Source organism: Monodelphis domestica, chromosome 2, assembly GCF_027887165.1.
Source record: "Monodelphis domestica isolate mMonDom1 chromosome 2, mMonDom1.pri, whole genome shotgun sequence".
Taxonomy (NCBI): Eukaryota; Metazoa; Chordata; class Mammalia; order Didelphimorphia; family Didelphidae; genus Monodelphis; species Monodelphis domestica.
This window is the reverse complement of record NC_077228.1, coordinates 279,924,299-279,946,975: the sequence shown is the minus strand read 5'-3', so window position 1 is coordinate 279,946,975 and position 22,677 is coordinate 279,924,299. Positions and strand designations below refer to the sequence as shown.

At 40.2% G+C, this 22,677-nt stretch overlaps 1 protein-coding gene and 1 pseudogene across 5 annotated transcripts in view; both read right to left on the bottom strand.

Moving 5' to 3' along the window:
• The window catches only part of DAAM2 (dishevelled associated activator of morphogenesis 2), a 158,104-nt gene that overhangs the window by 59,768 nt on the left and 75,659 nt on the right, over nt 1–22,677 (bottom strand). For all 5 annotated transcript variants that reach the window (XM_056818179.1, XM_056818182.1, XM_056818178.1 and 2 more), the window contains exon 2: nt 8,084–8,286. In XM_056818179.1, coding sequence (XP_056674157.1) covers nt 8,084–8,251 — 168 coding nt within the window. In that variant the 5' untranslated portion in view covers nt 8,252–8,286. The remainder of the gene's footprint in view (nt 1–8,083; nt 8,287–22,677) is intronic.
• LOC130457367 (actin, cytoplasmic 2-like) lies at nt 8,317–21,859 on the bottom strand (annotated as a pseudogene).

The window sequence follows — 22,677 nt, the reverse complement described above, 5'->3', positions numbered from 1 at the left end:
TTAAGTACTATCAAAAGCCCTATGGAACTTCAATCAATCAATAAAGCTTAAGCACCAACTATGTCCCAGGCATTATGCTAAATGCTGGGGATACAAAGAAATGCCAAAAGTAGTCCCTGATCTCAAAGACTCCAGAGTCTAATGGGTAAGCAACATATAAACACCTATGCCCAAACAAACTATATAGAAGACAAATTGGAGATAATTAACAGAAGAAGGCAGGTGCCAGCATTAAGGGAGATCAGGAAAAAGAAGATAGAACTTTAGTTGGGACTTGAAGGAATCCAAGAAAGCCTGAAGGTAGAGATAAGGAAGGAGAATGTTCCTAGGATGGACTGCCATTGAAAATGCAGAGTCAGGAGAGGGGGCCATTTTTTTTAGGTAGGAACAACAAGGGGGACACTTCAACAGATTACAGAGTATATGCAGTAATTATCTCACATGTATCAGATTGGCTAAAATGATAAAAGACCAAAATGACAAATATTGGAGGGGGTGTGTAAAAATGGAGACACTAATATACTGTTAATAGAACTATGAATTAATCCACCCATTTTGGAGAACAATTTTGAATTAATGCCCAAAAAGATATCAAACTGTGTATATACCCTTTAGCCCAGCAATACCACTATTAGGTTTGTTTCCAAAGGTGATGGGGAAAAAGGAAAAGAACCTATAAGTTCTAAACTATTTATAGCAGCTCTCTTTTTGGTGGCAAAGAGCTGAAAATTGAGGGAATGCCCATCAAATAGGGAATGGCTAAACAAGTTGTAGTATATGATTGTGATGGAATACTATTGCACTATATGAAATGATAAGCAGATTTGTTTTTTAAAAATGGAAAGAACTAAATGAAATTATGAAGAATGAAACAAGCAGGACCAAAAGAACATTATATACAACAGAAATAGTTTGAGGAATAACTTCTGCGTCTACCTTTGAGAAATAATTGATAAGTAGACAGAATCAAGATGTAGTTTTATATATACATATATGTGTATATATGTGTGTGTGTGTTGATATAGAGAGATAGATTGATATATAGACAGACAGACAGATAGATAGATGGATGGATAGACACATAGATAGATAGATAGATAGATAGATAGATAGATAGATAGATGGATAGATAGACAGACAGACAGATAGATAATCTCCTTCACCTCATGGGAATCACTCATCTGATCAGGAAAATGCACTTAAAATTTTTGGCCTTCCTTTCATACCAGAGAAGAAGTCTGAATTTTCTCTTTTTCTTTTATGTTGATATTTACAGTTCCTTATGGTAAAATTTGGGTTAATTATTTGGTCATAGGCTATGTAGTTTTTAAACTTTTCTGTGTCATCTGCTAGCCCTTGTGTGTCATCTGCAATTTCTGCAACCCCCCCCCCCAAATTCCCATTTTATTTCTTATAATGCTCCTTAATATATTGAAACAGCAATGGGGAAAGTTGTAACGAGGAAGGAATATGTGTGTGTGTGGAGTGAGGGGTCAAATGATACCTTCTCTAATGTCAGGAGGGGAAGAAGGGAGGCAGATACTTAGAAACTTAAGTGTAAAAAACAAACAAAAAAGACTAGAAAGGTAGGAAGGTTATGAAGAGCTTTGAATGCCAAAGAGAAGATTTTATATTTGATCCTAAAAGGAGTCACTAGGGTTTACTAAAGAGAGCAATGACATAATCAGGCCTGAGTTTTAGGAAGATTCATTTGTAAGTTGAGTAGAGGGTGGACTGAAATGAGGATAGACTTCAGGGAGAAATCCTTATCAGCAAGCTACTACAAAGAATCTAGGAATGCCTGAACCAGAGTGCTAGCACTTACATATTCAACTTATTATTGTTATTATTATTTTAAAATCTTTACCTTCCATCTTAGAATCAATACTGTGTATTGCTTCCAAGGTAGAAGAGTGGTAGAGGCTAGGCAATGGGGTCACACATCTAGGATGTGCCTGAAGTTAAATTTGAACCCAGGACCTCCCATCTCTGTGTCTGGCTCTAAATCCATTTTAACTCAAGGCCCCAACTCCAGCTTTCAGCATGTGACCTACTGTCCTTTACTGAAAAGCCTAAGGCCATCATCAGTGAGTTTTATTATTGCTCCTCTGTCTTTCCTGATCCTTTCCTTACTTTCAGACTCAGAGGAAGAAATGGATTTTCTGGAGCCTTGCCTTGCCCCATTGATCACCAATTGGTGTTCTCCTCTCTCATTCTCAATATTTTTTCAATTTGTTCCTTTTCCCTGGAAGATTCTACCTTTGTTATGTACATATGTTGTATGTTATGTTATTCTACCTCATGTACACTTCCTTATCTGTTGCAGGTTCTTATCGACTTATCTCTGGACTATTGCAATTGCCTACTTGTTGGTCTCCCCTCCCCACATCTTCCTCCATGCCAACCTATCCTCCCCCAGCTAGAAAATAAATCTTCTTAAAGCAGAGGTCTGATCCTACTTCCTTATATAATGAACTCCAGGGGTCTCTTATTGCCTCTAGGACAAAATAAAAAATTCAGTTTGGCTTTTAAAGCTCTCCATAACCCAACCTTTTCCAGTCTTCTTACATCTTACTTCCCTGCACATCTTCTGTCCTAACTCCATGCATTTCTTCTATTGGCTGTCCCCCATGTCTGTGATGCTCTTCTTCCTTACTTCTTCTTCCTGACTTCCTTCCAGTTTCAATTAAAATCTCATCTTCTACAAGAAGTCTTTCCCAATTCCCTATAATTTCAATGCCTTCCTTCTGTAATTATCTCGAGTTTGCCCTGTTTATATCTTGTTTGTACAGAGTTGTTTACATATTGTTTTCCTATTACACTGTGATCTCCAGGAGGACAGGAACTGATTTTGCCTTACTTTATATCTCTGGGGCTTAGTATGGGGGCTGGCACATGGCAAGCCCTTAATTAAAGCTTGTTGGTTTAAGTTGATTATAAAAAAGTTCCACTCTCTCTTATCCTCTTCCTGAAAAATCTTTTGTTGCCCCTATGGACCTTGACTTCCTCACAACTCACTCTTCTCCAACTGCCTGAAATCTGCCTTTCACTCTCACTATTCTGCTGAAATTATTTTCTCCAGCAACACCAATGATCTCCTCTTAACTGTCAAATCCAGTCACCTCTTCTGAGAACTCATACTTCTTGACCTTTCCATAGCATCATCACTATTAATTAACCTCTTCTGGATAATTTATTTTTTCTTGGCTTCCATTACAATGCTGTTTCCTGGTTCTCCTATTTCTCTGACTGCTCCTCACTTTCCACAGGTTCCTCCTGCCCACAACTGTGGGCATTCCTCCACAGCTCTTTCCTTGGCATTCTACTTTCCTCTTCCTTGACAATCTCATTCATGGCCAAGATTTTTACTGTCACCTCTATCTTGATGACTCCCAAACTTTGGTCTTCAGCTTCCTTCTTTTCCCTCAATGCCCCACTAACACCTGAAACCCAACAGGTCCCCAATTCATTGACTTTTCCTCAAGACTTGTCACTCTTCCCTCATTATTACCTTTAATGACACTGCCATTAGCTCAATCATACAAACTTCTAACTTCAGAGTTCTCTTTAATACCTCCTTCTCTCATTTCCCATAGCCAGTTAGTTGCCAAGTCCAATTCATTCTCTCTCCAGAGTGACTCCTGTATTTCTTCATTCCTTTTTCATCCTAATACTACATTAGGGTAAGTTTTTTTTTTATTACATATGTGTCATTTGATCATTTCATAGATATCTGACTATCAGTGAACCCATTTTGGGGTTTTCTTAGCAGAGGTACCTGGAATGGTTTGCTATTTCCTTCTCCAACTCATTTTATAGACGAAGACCTAAGATCAATAGGGTTAGGTGACTTTGCCAAAGTCACATAGCTAGTAAATATCTGAGGCTGTATTTGAACTCCTGAGGATGGGTCTTACTGACTCCAGACCCATTGGTGTACTACCTAGCTTACAAATAAATACGCAAAAAAATATATATATATATATACACACATATATAAAATGAAAGAGAGATACATACACATATACACACACCTACAAAATGGATTGTCTACAGAGTAAAATGCAAACCTCTTAGCCTGACATTCAAGGATGTCCACAAATTGGTTCTAACATTTATTACTGATCTTTTCCCAAAATATTCCCCTTCAAACAATCTCATGATTTAACTAAATATTTTTTCTAATGTTATTTTGATTCTTTTCATTTGTGCATGCGATCTTTCATGCCTCAAAAAGCCTCCTCATATCTCTTGCCTGTTGAAATTTTTTCTTTTTTTATATACCAGGTAGGTTCTTCAATCTTCCCTCTACCTAGAAATTATTCTTCTTTCCTCAAGTCAAATCAAAATAATAATTATTGTATGTATCATATTAAATCATATACATATTTTTTAGTGTTGTTGAGTCATTTCAATTATCTGACTCTTCATGATCCCATTTGAGGTTTTCCTGCAAAGATACTGAAGTGGTTTGCCATTTCATTTTCTAGCTCATTTTAGAGATGAGAAAATTGAGGCAAACAGGGATAAGTGACTTGCCTAGGGTCACATAACTTCTAAATACCTGGGGCTAGATTTGAACTCATGAAGATGAGTCTTCCTGATTCTAAACCAGTGCACTATCCACTGAGCCACCTCAGGTCTTCTCCTGATGTTATATTATATTATTTTATGTTATGTTATGCTATGCTATATTATGTTGTGTTGTGCTATGCTATGCTATGGTATTCTTATTTGGATTATAGTTATTTTTGTACTGTCTTAATCCCTAATAAGTGGTAATTTCCTTGAGAACAGGATTATCTCTTTTTCAGTCCTTTTTTTTATTTAGCCCTCTGCTTTGCACATACTAGGCTCTAAATAAATGTTTATTGAACTAAATTGAGATAGAAGTGAATTCTCTGAATTTTGTTTCATTTCTGTCATTGTAGCTTCTAACTATTGACAAAAAAGCTAATCAGATTCATTAAGGCTTAAAAAAATATAACAAGTTCATTGTTTGAATCAGCACATTGAGTCCAGGAATTGTTTTAAATTCTTTAAAACTCTAGCACCTATCATAGTGATTGGCACAGCAAAGGCATCTAATAATAGTTGTCTGGTCTTGACTTTTGAGACTGAGTCTCTCCATGTCGCCAACTAACTATAATCCAAGTTAGAATGTAATCAATTGCATTAGGGGTGGTTTAATCATTATTCGATGTGAGGATGAAGGAATCATTTCTAAGTAGAGGGAAGGTTGAAGCACCTGACCTAGGTACATGAAGGAAAAGAACAAAATTCAATAGGCAAGAGATGTGGAAGAAGCCCTTTGAGACATGGGAGATAATGTGCACAAATAAAGAGAGGCAAGATGATATTAGGAAGGCATAGAGACCACTTGCTGACCTGATCTCATTACTGATCATCATCATCACAGTTTTGGTCTTCTCCATTCCTGACCTGTGACTCTTCACCTCTCCTTAGTTAGTCCAAGTAAGCTTGGTGGCCCTCAACATTCAGGGTTTACCAAGTTAGACACTTGACTGGCTTTTGCACTACTGTACTTTGGAATCCCTTGATTCATGCCTTCCCAACAGCAGGAACTATAGGCATGTCTACCATGTTTGAGTAGAACTGAATTATTCTTTCTAATGGAAAGTGATCTTTTAAATCAAGATACTATTTTAAACCAAAATATTTGATTTCTTTCCCCAACTTAAATACCACCTTTTATAAGATTTTTTTTCCCAAACACTTTTTATTCCAGTGTCTTTCCTCTGTTAATTATTTTCCTACTAATCTTGTATATGGCTTGCTTTGTATACAGATTATTTGCATCCTGTCTTTTCCAGGAGATTCTAAGTTCCTTGAGGGTAGGGATCATCTTGCACTTAGTATAGTGCCTGGCAAATAACAGGTGCACAATAAATGTTTAATGATTGATCAGTTGCCCTCAGGAAAAGTATGAATCTGAAAAACCCAGAATTTAATGATTACTACATCCATGTTAACATGATCCTTGTCATTCCCACCATTCAGTAGAGCTGATCCTACTTCTCCTGAATTGAGTCTTTTTTTAAACCCTAATCTTCTGTCTTAGAATCAACACTAAGTATTGGTTCCAAGGCAGAAGAGTGGTATGGACTATGCAATGGAGGTTGAGTGACTTATCTAGGGTCATACAGCTAGAAAGGGTATTAGGTCAAATTTGAACCCAGAACATCCAATCTCTAGCCCTGGCTCTCAATCCATTAAGCCACCTGACTGTCCCCTTGAACGGAGTTTTTAATGAAGTAGCTTCATTTTATTATGGGGAAAGCTGCCCTGATTCAAGAAGACTTCTGGGAGGCAGCTCCCCAGTGGGAGTCAGCCTGCCTCCAGTAACAAAAAGTGGTGTTTTTATTGGTTTTAGAGGAGGGCTGAGTACTTGAAAAACAAGGGGGCAGGGGACATGTGACTTACAGATGACTGGTATAGGGGAAGGCTGGAGGTGGTGACTTCAGTGACTTTGGGAAGGGCTTGAAGTTGACATGTGTCCTCAAGAATGGGTAATTTTTTGGGGAGGGCTGAGGTTGACATTGTGACTGGCAAGGGCAGGTGACTAGGGGGAAAGCCTGGAGTTGAAGAAGTTGTTTATCAGGAGATATATAGATCTCAGGAAGGTAGAACATACATGCCATCTTTATCTGTTAATCATTGGCCATCAGGGATGGCCTTCTCTGAACAGACCAGCTTAGGAGAATCTTTCATTTGTCCCCTGAAACTTCTGGGTTTTCTGTGTTTCGACTCAAATTTTTATTTTGGAAATGTGACAAGTTTCTAGATCCAAGATGCCCATATTCAAAGAGAAGTATATTTCAAAGCCAAATATAAATGATTTTGGTTGTCTATATTCCATGCCCTTCTGCTAAAATAGATTATCAGGATCTTGTTTTATTAACACATCAATCCATATTGATATTTCTATGCCAGTTACTGTGTCCACTTCCTGAGTTTCTTTCCTGTCTCCTTTATTTAACTGGGGGCTTCCTAAGGGAAAACCTTGTTTGCTAAACAAGGATAGAGATCCTTTCACCCTACTAGACAGAGTGTTCCCTAGGTACATAACTCTATTTCCTGTTTCTACTAATTTTTTACAATACAGGGTGATAGAGAGATAGTATTCAGGAAAAGGAAGAGACTTGAGAGGATCAGTAAGTCAGGTTGAAGTTGCTATTAGAACCCAGGTCTCTTGCTTTCTGATCAATAAGTATGGCCACTAGCCCCTCCTTCTTCATTTTAGATAGCTATATTTTTCAAAAATCCTTAGGATCCTAAACATGATACCACACTTGAAAAATGTGCATTCTCTCCATCTTCTCTAGCTAACATCCCCTACTTCAGAGCCTTGTGGGATCTGTCAGCAACAAACATATCTAAAGAACCCTGAAGACAGAGTTCCAGGGAAATTCCACATAGAGGAAAGACAAGAGTTCAATTATTAGGAAGTTTTTTCAAGTTTAGTAACTGAATGATTTCCCAGAAGTCCAGATCATTTGTCACCATATAGCCCAGGGCAAATCAAGGGCCAGTACCCAATGGAAAGGCTCATTGTCAGGGGGAACCTTTCAGTTCCTCCCAACCTGACTGATAGCTCCACTCTGCCAGCAATGCTAAAGAGATCTCTGGCAGCCCAGATTTGGGTTTAAGGAGTGGATATCCACTCTCAGATAAGCCTCTCTGATTATCTCTTCTATTCAAGTTCATAGATTTAGAGGCAGAAGGAACCTCAGAGGTTTTAGTTAATCTAATTCCTTTTACTGGATGAGGGAGCAGGCTCAGAGAAATTAGGTGAGTTACCCAAAGTCTCATAGAGAATAATTAGCAAAGCTGGAATTCATATCCAGGTCCTCTGACTATCCATATCCAACACACTTTCCATTCTCTCTCAATATACTTAACTCCTTTTTCTAGTCCTTCACTCTCTCCCTTCCTCCCAGACATTCCTTTCCTTTCTCTTACTCATCCTTGCTTCATAGTCTAGTGCTAAGTTTCCCATGCCCCTAATGCCCTGGTACCTATCCCCTACCTCTTCCATTTGCTCCCTTCAAAAGATACTGACCACAAGCTCTGCAAAGCGGGCATTGAGCTCCTCTGCAGGTGGCATGGGGGCGGAGAATTCTATGAACTGCAGTGGGTGGTTCTCCCGAAGGTTGATCTCAGGGATGTCATTGCCCCCAAAACAGCAGAGAAAGCCCAGGCCATGACGACTCCTCTTCCAGGGGGCCATGGTCAGTTGGGACACCGTTATCTACTCATCGTGACCTGAGCAAAAGAGAAGAGGGAATATTTGAGAGTGGTTCCAAGTCAGACAATACCAAGGTCAAAGATGATAATCAAAGATTTTTTCATCTTACACATTGCCAGGGCCCCTAATTTGATTTGCCCTTGGCCATCCTTTCAGAAAACCCAACTCCTCATTGGGGACACAAATATAAAAGTGAGACTGTCCCTGTTCCCAAGAATTCATATTTTAATGGGTAGTGGTGTTCAGGGAAGGAAGTTTTTGGGGAATCACAAGAATGATGAGTTGATCCAATGGGCACTCAACTAATATACTCTTTCCAGGGATAATGGTAAACTATAGAGTTCAGAGCTGACTCCATTCAAAGATATTTCTACTTCATTACTCTAGTTTCCCTTCCTCCTTGCCTCCTTCTCTCCTCCATTTCTTTCTCCCTCATTTGTTTCTTTTCTTCCTTCCTTCCTTCCTTCCTTCCTTCCTTCCTTCCTTCCTTCCTTCCTTCCTTCCTTCCTTCCTTCCTTCCTTCCTTCCTTCCTTCCTTCCTTCCTTCCTTCTCTCTGCGTCTCTGTTGGTCTGTCTCTTTCCCTCTTACCTTCTGTCTTAGAACTAATACTGAGAATTGATTTCAAGGCAGAAAACTGGTAAGAACTAGGCAATTTGGGGTTAAGTAACTTGCCCAGGGTCACACAGCTAGGAAGTGTCTGAGTTCAAATTTGAACCCAGGACCTCCTACCTCCAGGCATGGCACTCTATCTGCTAAGTCACTAGTGTTTCCTGTAATTAACAATTCTGGATTCTTCACAAAATAAGACTAAGGAAGTCACTCAAGGAAGGAAAAAAGGGAAGTAGGACATATTCAACTTTTTTTTTTTTTTGTAATTCGCAGCCTGATTTCCATCAAATCCACTTCTTGATTCATTCTGAAATTCCTGAGTTGGGAATGATTTTCAGTGGGATGACAATGGGACTAGAGAAGTTAGTGAAAAAAGGAGATAGATTTTGAAATATGATTCCTGGAATAATGTTCTTCTTCATCCCAATTATATCAAGTATGAATAGACTATAGAGACAGGGATTCTAGCAGTTTCCCCCAAGTATTTTTTGCACCTAAGAATGCTTTGATTAATAATCAAACATCTTATGGCCCCAATTCATAATTCACTCTTTTGTTAGTCAGCCCTTTGCACTGAGTATTCTTTGTATATTGTCAGGCGATAGGTACCAGATAAGATAGGGAAGAAAGAAAAGATAGTGTCCCCAGACTTGAGCTCTAATCTGATGGGAAAGCATGGTAGTTGCCTAGAGCAGTGAAAGCCTTTGAATAGTTTCCAGAAGTAGCAAAGTGGTACAGTTGATAGAGCTCTGGACCTAGAGTTAAGACCTGAATTAAAATCTGGCCTCACAAATCTACTAGCAGTAGCAAGTCACTGGGCAAGTCACTAATTCTCTGTCTTAGCCAATTTCCTCAGCTATAAAATGGGGATAATAATAGCATCAACCTCCCCAGTTGTTATGAGGATCAAATAAGATACTTAGCACAAAGTCTTGCAAATGGTGTTGTTGTTCAGTTGTTTCAGTCATGGCAAGCTCTTCATGACCTAGTTTGGGATTTTTTGGGGTAAAAGTACTAGATTGATTTACCACTTCCTTCTCTAGCTCATTTTACAGTTGAAGAAACTGAGGCAAATGAGATTAAATGACTTGCTGGAGATCACACAGCTACTAAGTGTCTGAGGTCATATTTAAACTTAGGTCTTCCTGACTCTAGGTCTGGCACTCTATCAACTACACCATTTAGCTACCATCCTGGCTTGTGGCAGATATTCATAAATGTTTGTTTCCTTCCTTCCTAAACTCAACCAAAACCCAAGGATGAACCAGCTCCTTCCTCTGTTTTTCTCAGCTTTCATTTTGCCTCTTCTATTAGATTCTTGGCAATCAAGGGACCTGTGCCCCTCACCCAATATATTCTGATGCTTGCAAAGCCAATTGTGCTTTCAGTCTGGTGCTATTCTGCACATCCCTGGAACACCCTTTGGCCATTTTTACCTTTGTTCATACCATTTCCCTTGGCTGAAATTTAGTAGCTTCATGGGGCTCTGAGTAGACCTATCAGAATGATGACAGGAGGAAGAGAGGTGGGAAGGCAGAAAAGAAAACTCCAAGCAAAGACTGAGCAAAGCATCAGTGCACATTCTGCTCTGCTTCTCACCTCAGTTCTGTGGGATTCTGGCTTCCTGCCTGACAATGGCCCCCCTCCCAAGCCTTGGACTCCAGCTTAACTTGCCTGACTCTTTTCTTGGCTGAACCTTTATTCCCCTAGTTCCACTCCTCCCCCTCATTCAAGCTTTTCTGTTGAGACTAAACCAGATGACCTGTGATTATACCTGCTACATGTGGAGACTGGGGTGCCTGACAAGAACGCAATTCGAGCTTCTTTATTTAGTTGTCTCCAAATACAACTGTAGCTTGGCTGATGTGTGGCATATTGAGGTCATAATGACCCTGTCATACCGCAGTTGGCGAATGTTTAGAGGTTACAAGGGGTTAGGATGATAGTGAGAGAAGGGCCCAAGGGACAGATGGGTTGATATCTGGGAAACCAGTGGCTGGGTTTCTTTTATGGCATCCCAATTCCACCCTTCCTCCCTCGCCCCACTAACCAAGTTGGCTCATTGGCTGCCAACTCTGACCTGACAAGGGAGAGGATGGCAGGAACCAGAGAAGGGAGTGGGAGTGGAGCCATAGTTACCCATACCCATTTGGGGTCAGGGTAGTCACAGACCTTCCAAACAGGAAGCTGAGAGGGATCTGGGTACTCAGCACTCAGGGGAGTGCTGCATAGTTTGCCCTTTTAAGGGACTTGTTTGAGAGCTCTTGAGTTTGCAATACTGGGGATACCATCACCCATTCCTTCTTCCTTTACTAAGCACTCTTTTTCCTTTTCCTCATTAAAGTTTCATTTTAACAACATAGCAATCAAATTTTAGTGCTGGAAGACATCTTTTAGCTTATCTAGTCCAATTTCCTTATACCTGTTTTTGATAAAGGTATTGAGACCCAGAGAAAGGGAAGTAACTTGTCTAGATTCCACCCCTCCTCCCCCAAAATGTCCTTCCTAATACTACAGCCAGGTCTTAAATCAGTGCCAACAATAAATCCCCTGAAGTGGTCAAATGTACTTGAATTCTCACTATTTGAGGTTATGATCATGTAAAATAATGGTAATTTATTCCAGCCCAATAGAAATATGTATTAAGAATATAAATAACGGGGCCACTCCAGGGGATCTATTATTCAGACTAATCTAGATTCAGCTATACTTTGCAATCAATAGATTGATTAATCAACTTGTTTCACTTCTTATCCAACATCCATCCTGGACATCTTGCCATTTACCCAGGTGGGGCACCATTTCTCACCTGGCATAGCCTCTCAGGTCCTGGTCACTAGAAAAATGTGCCCAGCCCTTGAGCAAGTTGATCTACCCAGATTTGGAACTCCAACCCTAGACTGAGCAATCTTAGTTGGTGAATGAGTGAGATTAGCCCACCATATTGGGCTAGTCCCAGCTCTTCACTATAGCAGTCCAGCCTATTGCCATTTGCAGAATCTCCTTCAAACTCCAACTCCTTCCTAACTTTTGCTCTGAACTCAGATTAATCATATTAATACTACCAATCAGATTAACCAACAATCAGATTAATACTACCATTGTTTCTGAAGAAGGCATATCAACTGACTGCCCGATGGATCAATTCATCATCCTTGTGACTCCCATACATTCCTTTTGTCTATCTCAGTTTTCTCATCTGTAAAACTGGGATAATTATAGCAACCAGAGTTGTGAGGATAAAATGAAAGAATGTAAAACACTTTTCAAATCTAAAAGGGTGATGTACTTATGATAAAATGAGGTCTTTTTCTACTACTTTGCCAGATGAGGAAATAGGCAGAGGCTGAATGATTTACCCTAGGTCACACAGTAAGTCTCAAATTCTGGATTTTAATTCAGGACTTCCTGACATCAGGCCTGGAGTTTTATCCACTTCAACACCTAGCCCTTGGTAATTGAGTACTAATGAGACCAACAACTAGAGTGTTAAAAATGTCCAGTGCCTTGGACATGGCTCCACCTTTCCTTCTTCAGTGAATTCTTTCCCTCTAGGCTGTCTCCTAGAGTGGACTCACATCCTTTATTTAACTTTATAACTGTATAAAAATCAAAATATTCCAATAGACAGGGAAAGAAAAGGCCAGAAGTCACATAATGTTGTTAGGGTTGTTTCTCTCTACTCCTTCAGTGAGACATGCTGAGCCTGTCTTCCTTTTCTTCATTTCCAACAACTCTAGAAGCCTCTTAGCTCTAGATTTCCACAATCAGGATCTCAGAGGATGATAGTGCTTTGCCTTGGAGCCTGCTGGGCAACCTGAACCATTTGCCATTTTCCAAACAGGAAAAGAATTAGGAGTGGGCGGGTATTTTAGGGATGTGTCAGACTCACTTTGGAGAAGTTGCCTCAACCTGAGATACAAGGTCTAGGGAGCAGACAGGCAAGTTCCAGCTGTGTTTTGTCTGATACTCAAAGACATTTTTAGAAAGCATATAAAGGAAATTCAGCTACTTTGGTTCTCATGGACAATGGATGTAGAAGGAAGCCATCAGAGACTCAAAGATAGAAAGCTTGAAAGAACCTTAGAAGTCAGTCATCTAGTTCACTTCATATTTTACAGATAAGGAAACTGAGGCCTAGAGAGACTAAATGGCTTGCCTGAGATCATACAGGTAATAATTTTCAGAAGCAAGATTTGAATCCAGGTCCTCTGACTCCAGACAGTGTCTTTTCCAACATGTTCTTTGCTGACTTTAGCAGCAAACCTCCCTTAAGCGATTCTTGAAAGAGGGAGATGTTAGAGAACCTCTCCAAAAGGGTAGGAGCAAACCAGAGTGCAAAACTGAAAGTAACAGATAGTCTAGAACTATAGACATCTAGATTTAGGGGGCTGCATCAATTTATCTGAATTCCACTCAAATCTTGCCAATGACTTATATCAGCATATCCAATTCCTATTTCTTTCATGTATTCTTTATCTCCAACTTTTGGATAGACATCTCTCTCTGGATGCCCCATAGTCATCTTAAGGTCAACATGCTCAAAACTAAACTCTTATTTTCCCCTTAACCACAACTTTCCTAACTTTCTTATTTCTCTCAAATACATTATCAGGAGAAGTTGGGTGGCACAGAAGACAGAGCACTGGGCATAGGGTCAAGAAGACTCATTTTCCTGAATTCAAATTCAGCATCAGACAGTTACTGTGTGGCATTGGGCAAATCATTTCACCCTGATTGCCTCAGTTTCCCCATCTATAAAAAAAATTAGCCAGAAAAGGAAATAGCAAATCACTCTAATATCTTTACCAAGAAAACCTCAAATGGGGTCATGAAGAGTCAGATATGACTGAAATGACTCAATAAATTATCATTTTTCCAGGCCTCTAGGTTCCCAACCTAAAAGTCATCCTCAACTCTTTTTTATCACTCTTCACCCATATCTAACCAGACACTACATTTTATCAGTTCTGTCCCTTGCACACCTTTCACCTCTATTCCTTTCTGTCACGCAAATTCCCCCATTCAAGGCCCATTGCTCCTCAAGTTTGGACTAGGACAAGAGCCTCTTAATTGGTGTCTCTGAATCCATGCTTTTCCCTTTCCAATACATCTTCCTTTCTCGCCTGCCAATTTACATTCCTAAAGTGCAGCTCTGACCGTGTCATTCTGTTACCCAAGAAGCTTCAGTAATTCCTTCTGGTAGGATGAAATTTAAGCTCCTTTGGTTGAGATTTAAAGCTCTTCACAGTCTGCTCTAACCCTTCATTCCAAGAGGAATCACTTGGCATATGTTTTGTTGTTCAGTTGTTTTCCTGTCATATCTGACTCTTGTGATCCCATTTGGGGTTTTCTTGCAAAGATATTGGAGTGGTTTGCCATATCCATTCCCAGCTCATTTTACAGATGAGGAAACTGAGGCCAAAGGGTGAAGTGACTTGCCCAGAATCACACAGCCAGTAATTATCCTAGACCAGATTTGAAATCAAGAAGACGAGTCTTCATGATGGCAGGTTGGGCACTTTATTCACCTGGCAAGGGTGAATAATTCAATAAATATCTGCTACATTAAATTAAAATCAGACATCAATCCCCATAGCTTCAACTCCTCTTTATCTTGGCCTCATCAGAATGATTTCAGGACTCAGACCTCATCACACCTCATCACTCCTCACCCTGGATCTTCATCCTCAACTTTAGCCTTCGACAATTTTGGTCCTTGTGTACAAAGGATTTTAATTCCTATTCCCAAGCTACGTGAAGTTTACTCTAAAAATGGCTCCACGGGACCCTGTTACTGATCTTTCTTTCCTATCCCTTTGCCTTTGCTCTTATTGCTGTGGCCTCTAGTGACACTATGATACCCCCTGAAAGAAGCATAGATTGGAAGTCAGGTTCAAATCCCATTGCTGCCACTGTGTGATCGGGGGCAAGCCACTTTTCATACATGTCAGCTTCATCTGTAAAATAAGGGGGGATGTTCTCTGAGGGTCCCTTCTCGCTATAAATCCACGATCCTATGACTCCCTTGGCTGGGTTTCCTGAATCATTGCAGGAAAATCACAAGGATGTCCTGAATAGCTGCACTGACCCTCCATGATGCACTTTGGAGATGAAAGGATGAACTTACTAAATGCTGGTTACACTCTGACAGAGAAAGGGAGCCTGCAGAGAAAAGAGAGAAGGGGAAGAGGGAGGAGAAGGATGTCCTGGTCTGAAGGCAGAGCTGCCCCCACTCCCAGGGCCTGAGACATTCTTCTCCTGCTCTCCTTTTTTCCACCGGGTCCCTGGAGGCCCCTGGGGTCTGGGAGTTGGGCCTGGCTCTTCCCAAAGCTGCTGTGGGGAAAATAAGGAATGCAAACCATTTCCTGCTTCACGGGCCCAGAGCGTCCCATATATCTGACCATTTGTACGCTGCAGAGAGTCACCACAGAAACTGAGCTCAGAGGCCCAGCTACCCAAGGAACAATAACAACGCACAATTAGTGATTTACACTGTATAAATGCTTTCCCCACAACAATCCTGTGAGGTAGGTCGTGGGATTTTTAGCTTCTTTTTCACAGATGAGGAAATCAAAACTCTGAAAGGTTAAATGAATTAATGAAGAGCTCAGGTCACTGCTGTCCAAGCGCATAGACCTCACAGTCTCCCCTGGTACTTCTCCTACCTATTATTTACTTATTCCTACCTCCAAGTCCTTACATAAACTTTTCCCTCAAGTGGCTTCTCCAGGAAAAGAATTTAGAAGTCACTCTCCTGCAAAAGTTCCTTCAAGACTTACCTCTTCCAGGAAGCCTTCTTTTAAGTAACTCTCTCACTCCAGTTATTCTTGTATTCTAGTATTTCTATGCTTACATGAATATAGAGTGCATGAATTCTTACTGAAAGGGATTTTAAGGTTAATTTACACCAAACATTTCATTCTATATGTTACATGATATGTGCTTCTCTCGGCTGATATTCTATTTTTGTTATTGTTGTTCAGTTTTGTCATATCCAACTCTTTATGATCCGATTTAAGTTTTATTGATAAAGGTACTGAAGTGGTTTGCCATTTCCTTCTCCAACTCATTTTACAGATGAAGAAACTGAAGCAAATGATATCACACAAGGTCACACTAGTAAATGTCTGAGGCCAGAGTTGAACTCAAAAAGACTAGTCTTACTGACTGCCATTATGCTCGCTAATTGTCCATGCCATCCACTTACTTTGCTACTCTATTAATCTTTATTTAAATATTGATTTTTAAGTATTTTTACAGCAACCTTTTTCACATATGCATCACATCATATATGTAATTGTTTTTTAAACCCTTCCCTTCTGTCTTAAACTGTATATTAATTCCAAGGCAGAAGAGTGGTAGGAGCTAGGCAATGGGGATTAAGTGACTTGTTCAGGGTCACACAACTAGGAAGCATCTGAATCTATCCCTGAACCCAGGATTTCCCATCTCTCAGACTGGTTCTCAATCCACTGAGTCACCCAGCTATCCCTTTCATTTATCTTATTTCATACTTGAGTTCATATATATAGTCTTTTCCACTAGAAGGGGAAACATTTTGAGGACTAGTAGTATATCTTCTCTCAATATTCTGGAGACTTCTAAATGGGACAATGAAAAATCTCCTCTGTTTCCCATCAGGCTCTAGGCTTCTAGAGTAAAGGGACCCTATCTCCCTAGTGAATCAGCTTTCTGAAACTAAGGTCTGACACTACATCTCCCCCAGTTACTCCCATAACAAAGTTATGCAGACAGGGAGTTTTCAATCCATGTTGTTAGCTACAGTAGTATCACTTTCCAAATATGAAACACAGTGAGATATTGTTCATTTCTCTTAAAGATCTCAGGTTCCACTCTGAGCACAGAACTTAGTGTGTGAGCCTGTCCTTCAGCAGGCTGGGTGGAGCAAGGGGTTGAGGTGGGGGAGCCCTTTCGAAATAACCAAGCTCTCTTTCCAGGACTGGGGTGCTATTTTTAGCAGCTGCCCAAAAAAAGACTGGTTTTCCCCTCTGCTCTGGGACAGACAGAGAAAATAAAGTCTGATCCAGAATCCCCTCTGAGAGACTTGTCCTCCCAATCCTCCCTCTCACTGCCCCTCCACCCCAAACGCCTACTCCCTACCCCCAGACTCCTTCCAGAAGTAGGCTGGAGGGTGTGAATGAATCAATCAGATGAAAGCCAGAGATGATGTTTTGGAGAGGGAGAGGAAAGAAGCTGGGAAAGAAAAAAAAATGATAATCCCCAACTTGGCATTTCTTTTTAAACTATCAACTTTTCAGGGACTTTGAGATCTTTCTTAACTTACTCCCTGTCCCTCTCAGAGCTGGTAAGGGAAACATAGGCTTCTCTGCTCTGGAGCTCTTCTCCAAAGAAGAGACCACTCTATTCTCCTGCTCTCAGTAATCTCTTTCTCAGTTCATACAGATAGGAGGGGAGGAGGGGAGGCTCAACATTTTGTCTTGGTTCTGTTTTTTAAACCTTTATCTTCTATCTTAGAATCAATTAATTCTAAGGCAGAAAGAAGAATGGCAAGGACTAAGCAATGAGGATTAAGTGACATTCCCAGGAATCACAGAGCTAGGAAGTATCTATAGCAGTGTTGGCAAACCTTTTCTTTTTCTATTTTATTTTTTAGAATTGAAAAATTTTATTTAATTAAGTAATTTAGAATATTTTTCCATGGTTGAGAGAGTGGGACTGTCTCTGTGCATCGACTTTTCCACTTAAATCTTCATGCACAAGTGTCTTTGTGCACAAAAACGCACAAAGACAATCGTCATCCTTGGTTACCGAGAGACTACTACCACATTATTCTTTCCCTCCCCTCATCTCTCCCCCTTCCTGTAGCCAACAAGTAATTCCACTGGGTTTTACATATGTCATTGATTAAGACCTATTTCCATATTATTAATATTTGCACTAGAGTGATTGCTTAGAATCTACATCCCCAATCATATCCCCATAGACCCATGTGATCTAGCAGTTATTTTTCATCTGTGTTTCTGCTCCCACAGTTCTTTCTCTGGATGTCAATAGCTTTATTTCTCATAAGTTCCTCAGAATTGTCCTGGATCATTGCATTGCTGCTAGTAGAGAAGTTCATTATATTTGATTGTGTCACAGTGTATCAATCTCTGTGTACAATGTTCTGGTTCTTCTCCTTTCACTCTACATCAATTCCTGGAAGTTGTTCCAATTCCCATGGAATTCTTCCACTTTATTATTCCTTTGAACATAATAGTATTCCAGCATCATTAGATACCACAATTTGTTCAGCCATTCCCCAATCAAAGGGCATCCCCTCATTTTCTAGTTTTTTTCTGCCACAAAGAGTGTGGCTATAAATACTTTGTAAAAGTCTTTTTCTCTTTGGCTTATTATCTCTTTGGGGTATAAACCTGGTATGGCTGGATCAAAAGGCAGACAGTCTCTTAAAGCCCTTTGAGCATAGTTCCAAATTGCCCTCCAGAATGGTTGGATCAATTCACAACTCCACCAGCAATGCATTAATGTCCCAATTTTTTGGTGAATCTTTTAGAGATTGAGTGCCCAAACTGTACCTTCAAGCCACTTGTGAGCCCCCTACATTGCCCCAGAGTGGGGAAGGAGGAAGTGCTTTCATTGGGCTGCTGGGCAGAGGGGCAAGGCATGCAAAAAATGTCCTGAGGTGCAGTAGAAGGAGAGGTGAAGCAGAACAACCTCCTCCCACACACTGAGGCATTTGTGCCTCATCTTCCTCAACATGGTCATATTTGAACACAGAACCTCCCATTCCCAAACCTGGCTCCCTATCCACTGAGTTACCTACTTACTCCTGGCTCACCTGTTTTTATTAAAGGCTTACAGAGAAAAGGAATGAAGTTTAATGTGACAAAATTTATACTTTTATTTAGAGGAGTGTATGGATTGGGATCCCTAAACTGCTATTTTCCGTGTGACTGCAGGCAAATAATTTAGTTTCTCTGGTTCTTAGATTAATCATCCATAAAACAACAAAGCTAGATTTAATAATCTCTAAAGTCACTTCCAAATCTAAATCCTCTCTCATACCAGTCATGTATTTTCCCCCAAACCTTGGATCATAGATTTAGTGTTGAGGGATTTTAGATGCCAATGAATCCCTCATTAGGACTCATGGGGAGGAAACTGAGGTCCAGAGAGATCAATTGATTTTTCTGAAGGTCACACATGTAGGAAATAAGCAGAATTTGGATCTGAGCATTGGTCCTCTTAACTCTGAATTCAGCATTCTTTCAAGCATTCAGATGATACCTCCAATTAATAAAGATATACCTCAATACATTGTATTTGGGGCCATATAGCTTTTCTTCTCTCTGTTCCTCCAAGCTTCATGCTTTTAGTGAACCTCTGTCTCTATTCCTGAAGAAGACCTCAGATATTCAACTGGGTGAGACAAGGCCAGAGATAGTATGGCACCACCTTGAGACCCAAGGCTCTATTAATTTTGCATAAGCAAAAAAAAACCAAACAGTGCCCTCCTAGTTCTCTTTCCTTACCATAACCTCTGCACAGGATCTCTTCCTCCTTTCCTCCTTCCCTTTCTTCCTTTCCTTCCTTCTTTTCTATCTTTCTAAAAAAATTTACTGGTAGCACTTTTATTTTTCCTTACCCAGCGAGATGTTGGGCATTACAATTCTCAATTTATGGTATGACTTACAAATTTTGATTTTCTACTCTCATGTGAAAACATTATGGCAATGTATAAAATCTTACATAAATTAACTGGATACACAAATTTACAGATTGTCAATGCAAATACCTTTACAATTCTAGGTAGAGTAAGTTAGCCCCAGGACATTGTGGGGAAATAGTAGGTTAAGGAAAAAAAAAACTAGTTCACAAAGTTTGGGTTCAATATGTATTCATTCTAAGATGGCAAACACCACACATTTAATAAACTGTTAAGCAACCTTAAGAGAGAAATTCTGCAAGTCAGCTCTTTTAGATGCTAGAAATCTGACCTTTAAATATATCACACAGATCTTATGCTTTTTAGGACTAAACGGTGCAGCTGTTGTGTGTCAACCACCCAGATTATTATTGCCATATTATCAGATCAATTTTCTGTAGAAGTTAACTCTTGGCCTTAAAAATTAAATTAAATGACTTTTATCAGGGTTTAGATCAAATATGTGTACCAAGTATGCCAACATGTATACCAAGGCATGCTAAAATGTTAATTTGAATATGAGGTCAGATCAATAATGGTTCAATGATCTAAAAAGTGCTGATATTTATCTAATATCAGATACAAATTTTTCCAAAAACAATTTTTTTTCAAAGAAGGCTTATTCTAATTTCAGGAAGTTAACATGACAGGTTTTTTTGCCAGGGTAAATTTTGTCTTTGTGAATACTCATGCAGCAAATGCTACACATCTGTTAGTATTCCATTTAGAAGCATTTGTGATGGACAACGGATGGGCCAGATTCATCATATTCTTTCTTGCTGCTTCACATCTGCTGTGATGATGAGAGAAGCCAGAATAAAGCCTCCAATCCAGATGGAATACTTAGGTTCAGGGGGATCAAGGATCTTAATTTTCACTGCACTAGGTGCCAGAGCTGTGATTTCTTTCTACATTCTGTCAGCAATACCAGAGCACATGATAGTGTTGTTTGGTAATTTTTCAGTCATGTCTCACCCTTGGTGATCCCATTTGAGGTTTTCTTTGCTAAGAAACTAAAGCAGTGCGCCACTTCCTTCTCCAGCTCATTTTATAGATGAGGAAACTGAGGCAAATGGAGTTAAATGACTTGTCTAGGATCATATAGCTAGTAAATATCTGGGGCTGAATTTGAACTGAGGTACTTAAGTCTTCCTGATTTCCAGCTGCATACTCTACCCACTATGCCAATTAGCCACCCACCAGAAAACACAGTGTTGGTCTATAAATCCTTTCATATATCAATATCAGTCTTCATAATAGAATTGAAAGTGGTCTCATGAATGCCAAAGGATTCTATATCTAGGAAAGATGACTGGAAAAGGGCCTTTGGACACCTGAACATTTCATTGCCAGGTGTGCTCACCTGGCCATAAGAAGCTCATAGCTCTTCTCCAGGGAAGAGGATGAAATAGCAGTGGTCATCTCCTGCTCAAAGTTCAGGGCAATCCAGCACAGCTTCTCCTTGATATCATAAGCAATTTCTCTTTCAACTATGAAAGTGAATCTGCACCCCCTTTCTGTCAGTGTCTTCTTGAGGTAGCTTATCGGGTCATGGTTGCTAAGTCTAGATGAAGAATGGTATGGAGAAGGTATGCTCATAGATGAGCATAGTGTGGGTGGTACCATTACCAGAATCCATAATGACACCAGTGATATGATTGGAGGCATAGAGACAGCTCAGCCTGAATGGCAACACGCAGGGCTAGAGTATTCAAGGTCCCAACCATGATCTGTGTTATCTTCTCTCTGTTGACCTTGTGATTTAAGGGAGCTTCTGTGAACAGAACAGGATTCTTCCCAGGGGCTACACCAAACTCACTCTAGAAGGTATGATGCCAGATTGTCTCCACATTATCTCAGTTGGTTCAATGGGAAATTTGAGTATCAGGACATCTCTCTTGCTCTTCCTCACCAGCACAACTGTCTTTCTGGTGTCTTGGGCATCCAATAATGGAGGGGAAACACACCCCAAGGAGTATCAGCCCAGGCAAAGACAGTTTTGCATAAGCCAGAGACACTGTTGATGACAAGAGCAACAATTTCTTCTTCATTTTTGTATAATTTAAGGACAGGTGTCATCCTTGACAAAGAAATTAGAGCTCAGGGGATGGGGGGGGGGATGGTAGAGGGACAAAAAACAGGGAATATTCAAAGTAGCCTGTGAGTGCTGCCAACTAACCACTGAGTGAGACCTGGACAGGATTTCTAGTCATTTCTAGCATCCTGCATTCGCATTGGAAAATGTCCTGTTTACATTTTAGGTCCTGCTGGACATAAACACTGGAACACCAACACATTCCTTCTCCTGGGTTTGGAGGGGGGGGGAGAGAGAGAGAGAGAGAGAGAGAGAGAGAGAGAGAGAGAGAGAGAGAGAGAGAGAGAGAGAGAGAGAGAGAGAGAGAGAGAGAGAGAGAGAGAGAGAGAGAGAGAGAGAGAGAGAGAGAGAGAGAGAGAGAGAGAGAGAGAGAGAGAGAGAGAGAGAGAGCCATGTACAGGGTATCAGGCTGCTTCTTTTCATCACTATGTATCATATTGTCCTTTGTGTTAGGCATGTATACCACTAAAAATACAAACTGGAAGTGACTTATAAGATCCTCCTCCCTCTATGGTCTATTCCAGCCAAGACAATTATAAAGCCTGGTGATAGCAAGGTGGCCAAGTAGATAGAGCCTGGGACCTGAAGCCAGGAAGACCTAAGTTCAAATTTGAACATTTAATAGCTAGATGTGATGCTGGACAAGTTACTTAATCACTGTCTGCCTCAGTGTCCTCAACTGTAAAATTGGGGACAATAATAGCACCCATTTCTCAAGGTTGTTGCAAGGATCAGATGAGATAACAATACTTAGAATTTATTCTAAAATAGAAGGTAAGGGTTAAAAAGAGGGGAGAAGGAAACAAATATGGATCGTAATACAGCTCCCTCCCACCACTAATACTATTACCCTTCCTTTTTTTTAAACCCTTACCTTCCATCTTAGAATCAATTCTAAGTATTAATTCCAAGACAGAAAAGGCAACTGGGGTTAAATGACTTGTCCAGGGTCACACGGCTAGGAAGTGTCTAAGGACAGATTTGACTTTGGGACCTCCTGTTTCTGGGTC